Genomic DNA, 15813 nt, shown 5'->3' with positions numbered 1-15813 from the left:
TTAAACCAGCTTATATTTCACCCCTTTCCTAATTTTACTTAGCTCTGTTGAAGGGTCATGAGGACTCGAAACGTCAACTGTACTCTTCTCCACCGATGCTGCCAGGCCTGGTGAGTTTTTCCAGGTATTTATGTTTCTGTTTTTGTTTTGGATTTCCAGCATCCGCAGTTTTTTGTTTTTATCTCTGTGTCTTCAAGCACCACAGCTATTAGAAATAATTACTAATGTTAATTAACTACCTGTTACCAAGGCAATACATTCCTTTATTTACATCTTACATTCAACCAATTAGTTGAGGTGTAAATAAGAAAACAAAGCTTTTGCAGATTTAATAAATGTTCAATCAATTTGCATCCAAAAGAGACAGACATAAAATCTGAAAAACCTGATCTGCTAATTTCAATAAACATATAAACAAATGTCAAAAATCTAACTATGGCTTTACATCCTTTCAATCCTCTGGTTTAAGATTTATCTGCTGTTAAATCCCTTTAACACAAATGTACTCATGTTGCAGATCATCCAATTGACCATCCCCAATAAACCAGGCAGAATAGGAGCGTGTGACAGAGCTCCAAAATGTAACAAAGATACATAAACCATATGATTTTCGGCAAGGCCCTAGTAAATTAAAAATAGGTAGGTTTTCTCAGTCGTTTAATGCGATAGTCAGAACCACATATTAGTACCCTGAATAAAGGCCATTTGACAACAGTGGGTAGCTATTTATAGAAAATTGGTTGATAAAAGGACAATTGGGTATTGACAACCAAAGCTGGCCTTGTGAGCAACACTTGCATTTCATGGACAAATCAAAAAGCATTGGAAGAAACCAAATTAATCAAGATTTGTCAGGCGGAATACACTCGAATAGCAAAAATGCTCACTCTTTTTGTAATAGTCCTACACCCAAATTTCTGAAGCTACAAATATTTTTAATACTGTAAATGAAAACCTGATTAACAATCTTTCAATTATTATAGTCCCACTCCTTTTGAATGCTAGCCTTCATTGCTCACATGACAACCAAGTGCAGACACTCTATTGCAAAATGAATGATTCTTTGAATTCAAGCAACAAGGTGCCGGTTGGCAATTATACAGAGAACGAATAGCACTAATGCTTTTTCCCAATAAGAATCTCAAAAAATATTTCTGGTGGTTCCCTGGTAAATGTCCTATCTGATGCAGTGATTAGGTGGGTCAGAAAGGTTTGATGGACAGTCATTGTTAACTCAATTTCTCTCCACAGATGCTGCCTGACCTGCTGAATATTTCCAACATTTTCTGTTTTATTTGAGAGAGGTCTGATGCCTGCTCCTTGGTGAAGCTAACTAATCTTGAAGAGGATGGCATTAAGAGTGTTACAAATAACCATATACAATTAGATTAAGCAATAAAAACAGAAAATGCTGGAAACACTCAGGAGGTCAGGCAGTATACGAGAAACAGAGAAAACATTTCAGTGATGACAGATAAACAGCCTTTAAACAATATCAGAGCTAAGGGAGAAGGGAACAGGGAAAGGCATGCAATAGGTTGGAGGCAGCAGTGATTAAATGACAAAAGGGAAAAATTACGCAAGGAAAAAAGTGAAGGTTCTGGTGGGACATTATCAACCTGAAGTGTGAACTGCATCCCCAACCACAAATGCTGCATGATCTGTTGAGTGTTTCAAATGTTTTCAATTTTTATTTCAGGTTTCCAGTATCTGTACTATTTTGTTATTGTAAAAATTAAGCTAAGAATGGCTACTCACCATGCAAACTGAGTACTGGGAGCTGGTCCAACATGTGACATGGGGCTGTAACCTCTGAGCTCTCCAGCGTTGGATTTTGGGGGCGCCCCAAAGATGTGCTGGTCAATCCCTCTGGGAAGTCCCCAGGTAAGGGTTTGCACAATAATTGCCCAGAAGTGCACACTTCCTCTGGGCAATTGTGCTGTGCTAGGAACCATCGGAAAATGTGGTTTAAATAACAAACTTCGGATGGTTCCAACAGGTTACATCAATAGTTACTCAGAAAAAGTTAAAAGAACTAAAACCTCTTCTAACTTCTGGGTAACTATTGTAATGACCCAGACCTACCCCAAAGAGCTCCCCCCACCACCCCCATGGGATTCCCCTTACCCCCACAACTTGCTCCACAACCCCCATGGGACTCCCCCTACCCTGAATCCCGACCTCCGATACCCCGCACCCCACCATCTGTGATCTCCAACACCCTCACCTCCTCACCCCTCCCGGACCTTCGACAACCCCGCCCCCCCCCACCAAACAACTCCCTGTGGACTTTGGGCTCCTGCACTCCTCCCCTGACCACCCCCAAGTACTTCTGATCTCCCCACCACCCCCATGAACCTTCGACTTCCCTCCTTTCCTCGGACCATCACACCACCTCACCCCGCCAGACCTTGAACGCTCCCACCCCTAGACCTCTGATTGTCCCACTCTGCCCCCCCCCAAATCCTATCCACTTATCTCAGACACTTCCTCTCTCCCTGGCTTTTGCTTACCTGCTTTATAGCAACAAGTGCCGTAAAAAAGAGGGCGTGGCCTCTTTTTGAATTTGCCAGAGCTGCACTTCGCTGGGGCCTGCGAGGAGTCTTTCGATGCAGGCTCTAAGCAGCTCCGGCGAAGGAAGGGTCAGTGTAATTTTCAAGATAGGGTAAACGTGCATTTATTTCTTCTAATTCCTGCCGGCCAGCACTTTCTGACGCTAGTTGGAAGTTACGGCCTATTGTTTTATCGATTTTATCGAGACAGGGCTATTTTCGCAGAGCATTGCTCTTTTAAAAAAAAAAATTATTTTATGGATTGTGGGCATCGCTCCAGCATTTGTTGCCCATCCCTATCTGTCCTTGAGCTGAGTGGCTTACTAGACCATTTCAGAGGGCAGTTAATTGTCAACCACATTACTGTGGATCTGGAGTCTTTCCTTCCTTAAAGGATATTAATGAATCAGATGGGTTTTTACAACAATCAATAATTACCATTACTGATACTAGTGTTATGGTCCTTAGCCAGACTCTAGACTGGGTCATTGGGGGAGATCCGTTTAGGGACCTATAACATTATGTTTAAAGTAGAAAAAGTTTGAGATTCAAGACACTTGCTCAGTGAATAAAGCCACAAGATTCCATGGGTTTTGAACAAATAAAAATAAACTTTACTATACAGTTCATAAAGATAAAACAATTTACAATATCTATTTTATACTCTTAATGTTCAGGGTAATGTGAATCAACATGCAAACTGTGGTCGAACACCACACTGCACAATAGATGACAGCTGTGATCAACCCCAATTCCATGAATTTCTCAATAACCACCCAGATGTTTGTCCACACAGTGAGTCAATCTCACTGAAACGTCATTTTTCTTATGAGAGTTTCCAAACTCCACCTTTGAAGATCTTGCCTTGGAATTCTCTCCACGAGTCACTTCAGCTTGGACAGCTTCAACGACGACCCAGCTCGCAGTGTTTGAATTTTGGCTTCAGGGATTATGTTCCCCTGGATTCCTGAGTGCACTCAAACACTAGCTCACAAGCACAATTTCAGCTCTTCAGCCACACCAAACAGAACACCACTAGTCTGAAGGGATACTTCTGCCCCAATGGCCCACAACACAAAGTCACCAACCTACAGCTACCTTCCTGGATCTTCCGGGCTTCTCTCGAGCCCACCTCGTTTAAAGTCTGTTAACTGCAGCCCTTCTCATGCTTTTTAACTTAATTGGGACTTCTTCTTGTCCCTGTCTTTGTATCTCACCTCTTGGACATTTCCTGGCTGACTGAAAACTGAATCCAACTGACTGTTCAAGAAGTACAGTTCCCTGAGCCTTGAACATATCTGGTGATCTATCAAAACACTTCAAGAGCCCTTGTTACTAGGCAGGAACAAGTGTAACAAGCATTGGAACATCCTGTACTTTAAACATTACAATCTCCAGAGAGTGCCAACTTACATAGCACGCAGAGTGAATGGATTTCATAACACAAGTCAATTCTAGATTTTTATTAATTTAAATTTCACCAGCTGCTATGATGAGATTTGAATCCATGCCCCAAGGGCATCATCCTCAGCCTCTAGATTACTAGCTGAATGACATTACCACTGTGCCACCATCTTCTCCCTTTTGTAGAAGTATGCAGTCAGTGGGAACAAAGCCACTGAAAACTGGAGAAGTTTGGTTAGAGTAGAACAGAAAGAGGCATTTGGTTCACTTGGCCATTTCTGCTCCATGTACATTTAATAAAAATCTTGTAAATGAAGAGTTGCACCATGGAAATGAATTGTCTTATGTAATAAACTTTTGTTACCTTGAAAGGGATTTGAGAACAGGGCTTTTCTAAAGGAAGGAATATTAATCATTTTATGGAGCAGTTTTCTGACATTGCTTCTGTGCTGAATTAAGCTTGATACAAACTCTATGACCACATTCAATGTTTGCTAACTTGGACTGAAATCAAAACATCAACCCCATTTTTACCCACCTTCCCCACTATTTGAAGATCTTACCTTGCCAACAGGCTCCAACAGTTAGCTGCATGTCAATATGTGATGGGTGAATTGGCCAATCATCCGTCACCAGGTATGGGTCGTAAGTCACTCCATCCACGTACAACGTCACCACAGGAAACTCAACATTAACAACGTAATAATGCCATTCCTTGTCGCAGATCTGAAGTGGAGAAAGACTCTAGCTATATTTTCATTTTGAGGAGCACAATAAATACCTTTGACCACATTCTTTTTTAAAATACCTCACAGAGCAAATAATTTAATAATCCTATTACTTAGCTTACGTGTTATAGCTCATTCAACACCATCCTTCTTTTCAGTGCTTTACAGCCAGCCTTGCAAAAATAAATTACATTAAGACATTATGACAGACAATATGCATTATTGCTACTATAGAATTGGAATAATTTAATAGCTTGAACATTCTTTCCTGTTCTTGGTAAATGCTCACAGATAGGCTGAAATTTGATTACCATGATAAAAGTCCAAGAAGACAATGGCTGTTTAAATCATAATCATATTTGAAAGAATTCCCAGCTCTATTTAAAGATAAATTCATTTGCGCTCCTATAGCTTGAATGTGCTTGATATATAGATTTACTTTTTAAATTTAGAATTCATATTGGCGAGAAATGAGACAATAAAACAAATGGGTTTGTTCAAAGTGGATGTGGTAAGCAGAATTTTATCATTATTCAACAGGGCAGAATTGAGCGCCCTCTGAAAATCCATTTTTATTCATGCTGTCAATGAAAAGGAAGTATGTAAATTACCTTTCTCAGTAATTTATTTTAAAACAAAGCAATTGGTTCTTTGCTATAGACGGGTAGAATGCAATTTAAGATTAATTACTTCATTTCTCAATCCAGGGGCTTCCACCGCAAATAAAATAATCTAGTTTTTCATGGTACAGAACTTCCAGGTGCCAGCTGTGATTCATGACAATGTTAACTTTTAGTTTAATACAGTACCATGAATAAACTCAATGCCTTGTCAGTGATTAGCAGCAGTGTTAATTTGCATTGGAAATGAATATTAAAGATGGTTATCATGGTAAACAAAGTTTATGCAGTCTTCATTTGCTTACGATCATGGACATCATTCCTGAGCCATCATAGAAAATATTCAGCCTTTAATTGGTCAGATTTGCATAAGAAAACAAATGGATTGCTGAGTGACATTCCTTATATCCCTACAAAATCCAGAGATGCCTAGTGACTTTCCTTCTAATTTGAACAGAATATTGAATTCATAATACTCATTAACGTAAGTAGCCTTCAACTGATATTTCTCGTGGGAATGCTCCTTCTGTGTGTCCTGAAGACTGAATTCTTATAATCTTAAACTGCAAAGATATTTGTGTACTTCACCTGGGGAAAGGAAATTGACACCTCACAGTTAGCAATATGCAGAAGTTGGATTAATTTGTGAGCCTGAGGAGTATTTGGGAAAAGCAGGCAGTCCGGTTAGGAAGTGCCTGAGCTTGGCGGTTAGCTGAACAGGCCAAGAAGGGTCAAAAGGTAGGTAAACAACGCCGTGGAAGCTTTTGGAATTTATAGGCAGTCGAGCATGTTGGCTGGGTGAACGTACGCTGATAAATGTGGTGCGTGAGTAAAGTAACATCCATTTGACAAAAAGAAAGTTAGACTTTTTTGCTGTTGCTGGCAATCTCTGTAAAAATTGCCCTCTCGTTGAACTCAGAATGTTCCTCAGAGGACTGATCTTTATCTGTCCGCTAACTAAATCTTATGGCCTTTAGAGAGGAAAGCCATTGACTTTGATTCATCACTTGTCCCATTACCACTCCCTTTTGCCTTGCACCATCATATCTCTTGTCATTTAATATCTTTTGCCTTCCACTCTATTATAGGCTTGCTTCCTTGTTCATTCTTTTCCTTCCCCCCTTTCCCTACCTTTGTATTTGCATAAAACCTGCATGTTACATCACTACCTTTTTCCAGTTCTGGTAAAAGGGCTGTGAAATGTTAACTTTGATTCTCTCTCTCTCTCTCTTTTCACAGACGCTGCCTGACCTACCGGGCAGAATTTTGCCTTTGGTGTGCAGGGGCGGGCCTGACACGCCAACGTGTAAAATGACGGGCGATGACGCCTGGCCATTAAAAACGTAATTAAACTAGTTTAGAATGCTGCCCGTCCAATCTTAAGGTTGGCAGGCAGGTGAAGAACCCAAGCAGCCTTCACGTTTTTCAGGAAACCTCATCCATGGGCGGGATGAGGTTTCCTGAAGCTTTTATAAAATAAATAAATAAATTTTCCGAACTTCACAAATATGTCTCAGCTCCTGCAACACTGTCACATGAGGGGACATTTTAAAATAAATTTTAATGGCGGTGCGCAGCCAATTGCGCCATAGGAAAAATTCTCCCCCCTGAGTATTTTCAACATTTTGTCTTGATTCCAGTTGCACAGCTGCATCTTAACAGCAGAGTGAAACATTGTGTATAATTCTGTGTAAGACTCTGCGTCCTTTGATATGCATATCACGGTTCTTATCCACTTTACATGCCATCTTACAAAGAGTGCTGTAACGCCTCCAAAAGCTATTTTAATTGCAGTGTAGGCAGGGCATGATTAAGTTCTTAATGATTGTGTTTACTGGCTGCAGCTTCCTCCTTATTGACAAAACTGTTTGATAAACTAAACAATTTTGTTTTGTAACCAGCAAGACAATAAAACATAGAATGTACTGAATCTTCCATAGAGGCTTCTTTCCATGAATGAGTCTTTGGCTGGAGAACAAGTGGAACAGGATAATTTAGAAGGGTCCACAGCTGAGTCCAACATTGTCAGAACTGGCAGTCATGGAGTTAGCTGGAAAAAGGTGCTGCAGGATGATGGACAGACAGCTTCCACACTTGAAAAAGGAAGAAAGGGAAGATCTGACTCTGGACAACATACAGAGCAAAAGTCAGAACAAACAAGAGCAACACAACTGATACCAGTGGTGTCAGCGATAGGCAAGACACTTGTCCAACAGCACCGCATCAGGGAGCTTCTGAGAACTCTTGTGGCCTTGCTGTGGATTGTGGGCCTAGTTTTACCAACATCAATAATGTCTTATGGTTGTTCATATAGTTGTATCTCCACTTATCTATTTAAAAAAAAATAATCCCTCCCCCCCCCGAAGGCACCATTTCTGCTATGACATATTTAAAAATAAACAGCTGACCTCCAGTGCCTCCCCCATGTGCTCATTCTTCATGAATGATCAGATGGTAACCATGGCAGATGGGGCCACCACTACTGATTCAAATACTCAGTCCAATCCTCATCCAATATCTTCATGCAAGAACTTAGCATTGAGGATCATAGGGTAGTTATTAAGATTAAGAAGTCTGGTTATTTCATACTCACCATAGCCCAGGGGCATTAAGGCCAGTTACAACATCTGCACTTTCAGCCTGACTGAGATCAGTCAACTTACCACAGATCAGGATCAAATATCAAACCTTCTGGTTCAAACGTTCTAGTACACGAAGCAGTGCACTTACTAGCTAGAGGAGCTATGGCTATTTGCTAACACTAAAGTGTGAAGATTATTTCTGTGTGGTACAGGTATACAATAAGATAGTGTAAATGTATACTAGGCCTTATTTGATATTGCACTTCCTGTACCTTCACAGCATCCACTCACTCTTTTCCCTTGCTGCTGAAGCAAAAGCTAATCTCTTGCCAAAGCCAAATAAAAGCAAGATACTTTTAATAAGCTGAAAATCAGAACACTGTATGGGAAAGCATTTTGACACAATGTTAGCCCCACTGACAAGATGGAGTAGGATAAAAATCATATCAAATTATTTGATAGAGGAAGCTTGATTTAAATTATTTGTTGTACGAATTCACTTTCCATACCAAATAATTTATTCGCCAGTCGTAGGGAAAATCAACTTAATTAAATCATTTTGAAAATAATTTATATTCACAGTACAATTTAAGTTTGAATTGTTTTGCTTCCATGTGGGCTGGGAGACAGGGTGAATAGAAGAGGGAGCCCCTCTGCTTTTGCAGTATGGGTGAAGAGAGTGGCCATTGCTAATAATTATGCAATGGTCATTAGCCACAAAATAAAGCACAAACGACAACATTAGGGCCAGAGACAAGGAAACATCAATGGCAGTGAGTAAAATGAGGCCAAGATGGTTGTGAACGTTAAATATAAATGGGTAATAGCAAGTGTCTTAAAGCAACATTAACAGTGCAGCAGGAGGGTATGAGGGTGAGTGAGGGCTTGGAAAGAGGTGGGTAAAAGGAGCCTGAAAAACAGGTACCTTTAGAGGTAATGGCTGTGCTCTTGCAGGATCAATGACCCAGAGCAGGCTGGCCTAGCAGCCCAACTCCATGTAGTGAGTTAGTTCAGAAATAAGGATTACTGTTGTGACCAGCTGGTTCTTCCAATTTGGTTGTTAACATGCACACACCGGGGAAATGCAAACATTTGCTTCAGGAAATGAATTGAATTGCATTTTTTTCTGTTGGAGACTAACTTAAATTTTAATTGGAAAATAAAGGCAACAAGCAGAACCAAGTTAGCATTTATGCATAAATTTTGCATACTTCATTTCTTTTGAAGTTTATATCATTAATGATTTAATACATGGGGGAAGAGTGCTCTTCTATCTCTGAGGCCTATAAAGTACTGGGAAATGGTAATAGAGCAGAATACTATGCACACAGGATTACACCTCACTAAGGTGATACTCAATAGGGCTCATTACAGTGGGAAATGCTTTTATATGCCATGTCCTTATCCATTAACTTCTTGAAAATGAGGTCATAGGAGAGAATGGATTCCAAATTCTCTGAATGGTTCCAAGATAGTAAACTGAATACTTACAGAGGGCATTCTACACCTTTTGCAACTCCTACAGTGAGCTTGTCAATTTGTATAATGCTTGAATTATTTATATATTACTGGACAGAAATCTTCTGTATAAAAGTAACAATGCACTCCTTTTAGAAAACTGCTGTCACTGCTAAAAAAAGTTGTACAATGAAAGATACGATCCCTGATTATTTCCTGCATTTATCTGTCCCTCAGGGAACAAAACCTTTCCACTTGTTATCAACCAACATTCAATTTTCTTTTCAAAATGCTGTATTAATGTCAAAATGAAACAAGATTCAAACAAGGTAGTTTGCTGAGATTTGCCACAATGTTTAACTTTTAAGAAGCATTTCTGATACTGCTGTGACTCAAGATCACAAAGCTGCAGAATATTATAATGGTAGTATTCAAAACAAAGAAAGCCTTTACCTTGAGTATTGCTAAAAAAAAAGAGAAAAGAGAAAAGAAGCTTTTCATCTTGCACTCATCAGGACAATTTGCAAGAATTCCAAATGTAAAAGGAACAACAATTTATACCGTACGAAAAAAGGATGCAGATTGGTTGGCAAGTGGACTCTGATTCTGCGATTAGACAACATTTACTGAATAATCCTCAGTGTGCTAAGAATTACACTGACATCCATTGAAGATCATCAGTTGGGCTTGCTTTGCATGTACTAGAAGCTACATAAATTAATATGCAGGGCCCTGTTCTTTGCTGACAGAAAGAACATGTACACACATTGCACCTGTTTCAGCTAAACAAAATAAGTAACAGCCATTCACTGGGTCATTCCTCAGGGCAATTCCTTGACCAGAGTCAAGCTGTCTGGTTTAAATTTCAAACAATGCTTGGCAATTAACTGTCAGTCACCATCAACTGGTGCATTCTCCATGGCAATGCCTCTACCAATCAGAGTCCACTTGCTAACCAATCTACACTCTATTTTCATACTGTGCAAATTGTTGTTCCCTTTATATTTGGTATTCTTGCGAATTGTCCTGATGAGTCCAAGACAAATACTTCAACAAAAACATCTCTTTTTTTCAGCAATACTCAAGTTCTGCACTACCAAATGACTAAAACCCTTTATCTTTACTCTCCTTCAAAATTTAGGGTTCTGAAGAAGAGTTGTTTGACTCAAAACATTAACTCTGTTTCTCTCTCAACATCAACAGCCACAGATACTGCCAGACCTCCTGAGTTTTTCCAGCACTTTTTTTTAATTTCAGATTTCTAGCATTTGCAGTATTTTGCCTTTAACTTTACTCTTTCCTTTGAGTATTTAGATGAAAGATTAGTTACTTTACAAGATAGAATTTCGAATGAATCAAGCATCTTTGCTTAAACAGAATGTTTCTACTTGGAACGTGGTTATTAGGGAAGTGTTTCCAGCTTTGAAAGTGTGTAAAGAACTAAAACAATGGTTTCTTTTGGTTGTTTTGTTCTCCCCCTCCTCTACTGATGTTGTTTTACTCTTGCTGGCTTTGGTTCCATAGATAATTGCAGTCTGTTTGCAAGTTACCATGCATTAGGTGTGGGCTAGGCTGTTTAGGCTATGAGAGCTGAGCCCATCTTATGTCACTGAACATACACACATACATTATCACTGGATAGTGAGCAGGATTCGGAACTGCAGATAGTGTCATTTGGCGAGAGAGGAGGGAGATATTAAGGCCAAATGTAGCACAATGGCTGTTGGCCCAACGGCCCAGGGCTCAAATTTGGGATCCTATACTACAGTACCATGCCCTGGAGCAATTACCAAGTAAACCATTGGGGTTAATCTTAATAAATCCAGTTAACCTCAATAAACCTCTCCCTCCAGAGGTTTGACAGTGAAAATGATAAAACTGAGTCTGTTACCTTGAACTTTACTCCCAATCCCACAACAGATCAGTCCCAGAGTTTGTCACCATTTGAACACTTTCCGTACTTTGGCAGATTTTGTATATTTCCAGTGTTTTAACTATATGTTGCAATGAACTGTGCAATTGGGAAAAGGACTGACATTATCAGATTTGCCCACATCCAAATCATCCCTGACTACTGATCACTCTTGATGACTACTTGATGACTGGTGACTACTATTACCAAGAGTCTGTTGCATCATTGAACCTATCAGTTACAGTATACAGCTCAAAGTTAGCACAAGTTTGCAGATAGCAACAAATCATGGAGGATACATTTAGAGTTTGACAAGCAAACTGAGAGACAATGGCAACCAAGTTCACTTTGGGCCTTGAGATTTGTATTGCTGTGGCACTTCTTTGCAATTTGTGCTCAGAATATGGTTCTAGTGAAAGACCGCAGAGCTGAAAGATCACAGGTTAACTCTGTTACTTTCTTCACTGGTGCTGCCAGATCTGGTGAGGATTTCCAGCATTTTCTGTTTTAATTTCAAATTTCTAGCATCTGTAGTATTTTGCTTTTGGTCATTTATTCCTAGAAGTCCTGAGGAAGTAATAGTGGGTCTTCATGGTTGTTTATACAACTGAGCAGTTTTACAACTTAAAGGGCATTAAAAGTCAACTTTACAGTAATGGACTAAACCATATCTAGGCCAGACTGCATATGGGTGGCACATTTCCTTTCCTTAAGGATATTAGTGAACCAATTGGACTTTCATTGCCAAATTTATTAAATTCAATTTCACAAGTTGCTTTGGGAGTTGACTCATGGCCAATGGTGTGCTAGTTGAGTGCAATAATGACATGACTGCACTCTAAAAACAAATCTATTACTTGGGTTTCACTTGGTCCAATGTTATTACAGTATGGTGCTTAGAATGCATGAATACACAATAGTTTAAGTTTACTAACAAAAAACAAATCACGTTCACTGTAATTCCTGGCACCGCTTGAAAGTCTTATTTGTGCAGGTGCAGATTCAGATTGTGCACGTGTGCTAACAAGGCAGCGATATCACCAAAACAGTGTAAGAAACTTGTTTTAATGTCAGAGCCCAAGTCTGCTAGTGCCCAATGTGCCGGGCGTTCCAACACAGCCCAGCTAGCTAAGTTGGTAGATAATGGGACTCTTAATCCCAGGTCATGGGTCTGAGCCCCCTGTGGGGAGATATATTTTGAATAATTTTTTTAAAAAGAAAAAATCTGTTTTTATTGATTTTTACCAACTCATTAAGTGATTATAAATTGAAAGTCTGAGGCAGAGCTGAGAAGTACCAGCTCCAAGGTCGATCTGGATTAATTCCAAGATTCATTTGTTATTGATTTTTAAATAGCTTCCTTACTTCATTATTTATTTTTATGTATGATTCCACTGGTTTCTTAATTCTGCCAATGGTGCCATTTTATTTTTTATTTTATCTTTAAAGAATTAAGGATCAGTTCCCTGATGCAGCCAGGCAGGACGTCGCTGACAGGATAACTGCACATGTGTGCGAAGTGCTCCCCCTAGTGTTGTGCTATCAATGAATGCAGCCAATCATTTAACGCTGTAAGGATGGGAGATTTGTAAGTGAATGACAAAAGGTTGGATAAGTACACGTGAGGACATATGTGAAAGAATCATTCTGCTGCTGGTTTCTGTGCTAAGGGAACGGAATGATGGAAAAAATGGTTGGGGCTCCCAGTTTCATTTAATGTGGAGCTTGCTTATCGCCATGTTTTGAAAGGTAATTGCGCAGGTATCCTGTGTGCACATCAGAAGCATGCAGAGTGGGTGGATCATGGTGTCAGTCAGCTTCTAACGCTGATTTGGCACCTAACCTGCCACTTTGGACTTCACCAATGCGGCTACCACCGGTCTTGAACACACACAGCTGAAATGGGACCGCATGAAGGGCTCTCCACCAGCCCTATTTAAAAACATCACCAGTCAATTTTCAGATGAGGTACTTTTGGCCATTGCAGAATTAGTGTTAAGTATTGCAATGTTGGATGAGTTGGCAAAAGGTTCTTTCAGTTAGAAGAGATTGGTGTTGGAGCTTTAGAAGGAGTGGTCATGTAGTTTTGCCAGAATAATGGCTTTCCTAATGGTGCAGGTAGTCATCGACTACACACGTGCCTTAGCGACTGCCGCATCTCAATGGGAAACAGTACTGAAACTGCCAAAGATTCCTCTTCCTGAACATGTAGTTAGTGTGCAGCCATGCCCAGACCATCATGTTGATGATTAACTGCTATCCTGGCAAAAGTCACAATACTTTCATCCTGTGACAGTCAACCATTCCAGCCATCATTAAGCCACCACACTGAACCAGAGAGTGGCAGCTTGGCGATGAGTGTTACCTGCTGCACATGGAACTGATGATTCCCATTCAGCCACAATCACATGGGGGCAGTGCTCCTACAATGACAGTCACATTGCAACTAGGGATTCCATGGAGCAAACAAGTGAGCCCTGAAACAATGATTCTACTGCTTGGATCGCGCAGGGGAAGGCCCCCAATACTTGCCAGAGGGTGTTTCCTACTTTGTGGTGGTCCGTTCCTTCCTCCACAACTTGCCATCGCAAGGGCTTTGGTGGCCACCTCAGGAAGAGGAGGAAGTGGAAGGAGGAGGAAGAGGAAGGGAAGAGGCATCTGGGACATCATTGCTTTGGATAGGTTGTCCATAAGCATCTCTTCAGACTCCAGTTCCCCTGACACTATCCCAAGATCAGTGCTAGTTCCCACTTTTCATCCCTCTGTTATCCACCATTACAGCATGTGTGCTCTGCCTGAAGGCAGGTCCTTGGCTCATTGTCAGCTGATGCTTCATCCTGAGCTGTTTTCCTTGGCAGTTTTTATCAGTGGTGGCTTTCCATTGCCTTCCACTCTCAGGGGCAGGGCGAGGAGGAAGGTCCCAAGTCTACCTTAGCTGGAATGGGAATCGAGCCCCTACTATTGAAGTTATTATGAACCATGTCAGCCATCTAGCCAACTGAGCTAACCAGCCCTTCCTGGCAGCATCCTTTCGGCTAAAATCCTGAAACAAAAGAAAACAGGAAACAACCATTCCATATCAACTTTATCCAACAACACTTTCAATAGGATATACAATATTCAACTAAACACCATCGTGCATTCCCTTAGACCAGGTCTTACCTTGCCTTTGTTTGTCCTAAGTGCTCCTACACAGTGCTACCCCAATGGCTGCTGTATGGCTAGTGACAGATTGCTGACTTTCAGCGTTGGAGACTGTTGATGCCCATACAGGATGAGCTCGAGCAGCTCTGGGCCTCGAGGGCCCAACTTCAAGGGCATTGGTGGCAGCAATCTACATAGTGGGGCTGACTGGCAACAGCAGGGCCACTAGCAGAGGGGGAGCAGGAATTTCATCACACTGGGAGAGAACAGTAGGCTAATATACCATGGAGCCACTGCTACTCCCCCTGGGGCACCATCTCAGCAATCCTAGTAATCTGCTGTGGCATAGATTGCTCGACTGCTGCAAGAACCTGCATGCCCCTTTGAGCACTGATTATTTGCAGTCATGATGGCAGCAGACTCAGCCCGCATGGCAATAAGGCAGACATTTCATGACATCAGCCTGAGCATCCACTCAGAGATTGGGTGGCTTCTGCCATGTCTTGTAATGGAAGTTAAAATATTGGCCATTAGATGCTGCATCATGGCTGGGTCCACAAGTTCAGATGGAGCTGGCCACTTCCATGATGGAAAGGATGGGCTCCAATTGCACAAAGCCCTATGCCAAGTTGGAGCCATCTGTGACCTTTCCTCTGGCAAGTTGGCATTTTTTTTCTTTATTCTTTCATGGGATGTGGTCATTACTGGTAAGGTCAGCATTTGTTGCCTATCCCTAACTGCCCTTGAACTGAATGGCTTGCTAAGCCATTTCAGAGGATGGTTAAGAATCAACCACATTGCTGTGGATCTGGAGTCACTTGTAGGTCAGAGCAGGTAAGGACAGCAGACTTCCTTCCCTAAAGGGCATTTGCTTGTTATAACAATCAATTATAGTTATCATGGTCACCATTCCAGACTCTAGCTTTCATATTTCAGATTTATTAATTGAATTTAAGTTCCACCAGCTGCTCTGGTGGGGTTTGAACCCATATCCCCATGCCATAGCCTGTGTCCCTGGATTACCAGTATGTTGAGATAACCACTACACCATCATCTTCGCCTGGCCTGGCTGCAGGCCCACTATTTCCCTGTAATCATCCCACCTCTATCCTATAGAATGCACATGGTGCCAGTATCTGAGCTGGTGGCTGCCAATGTTAGATCAAGCAATGGTGTTTTTCCCTCAGCCATGTGCTCTTCCTTTGGGCCTTCACCCTCAGGTAGTACTGTCAGATGAGGTGGCAGTTTGTGGGTATCTGAAAGCATAAATGCACAATGAAGGTTGGGGTGAGTGTGATGCCGGTTGCCATGGCTTCCTTGACAACTCTTGTCAATAGCGCCAAGCAGCATCTCCTCCAAGGGTACCAGGACTTGCAGGAGTGCCTGTCCCTTCCAATTCTTTGCTGCTGCCTG

The 15813-nt window shown here is 41.2% G+C and overlaps 1 protein-coding gene across 1 annotated transcript in view; it reads right to left on the bottom strand.

Annotated features, from left to right (window-relative positions):
* clstn2a (calsyntenin 2a) overlaps positions 1-15813 on the bottom strand; it is a 318232-nt gene that overhangs the window by 66533 nt on the left and 235886 nt on the right. Inside the window, exon 10 of the mRNA XM_041205440.1 lies at positions 4520-4682. Coding sequence (XP_041061374.1) covers positions 4520-4682 — 163 coding nt within the window. The remainder of the gene's footprint in view (positions 1-4519; positions 4683-15813) is intronic.

This window comes from Carcharodon carcharias, chromosome 2, assembly GCF_017639515.1.
Source record: "Carcharodon carcharias isolate sCarCar2 chromosome 2, sCarCar2.pri, whole genome shotgun sequence".
NCBI classification, from domain to species: Eukaryota; Metazoa; Chordata; class Chondrichthyes; order Lamniformes; family Lamnidae; genus Carcharodon; species Carcharodon carcharias.
This window is presented reverse-complemented; position numbering and strand designations above follow the sequence as displayed.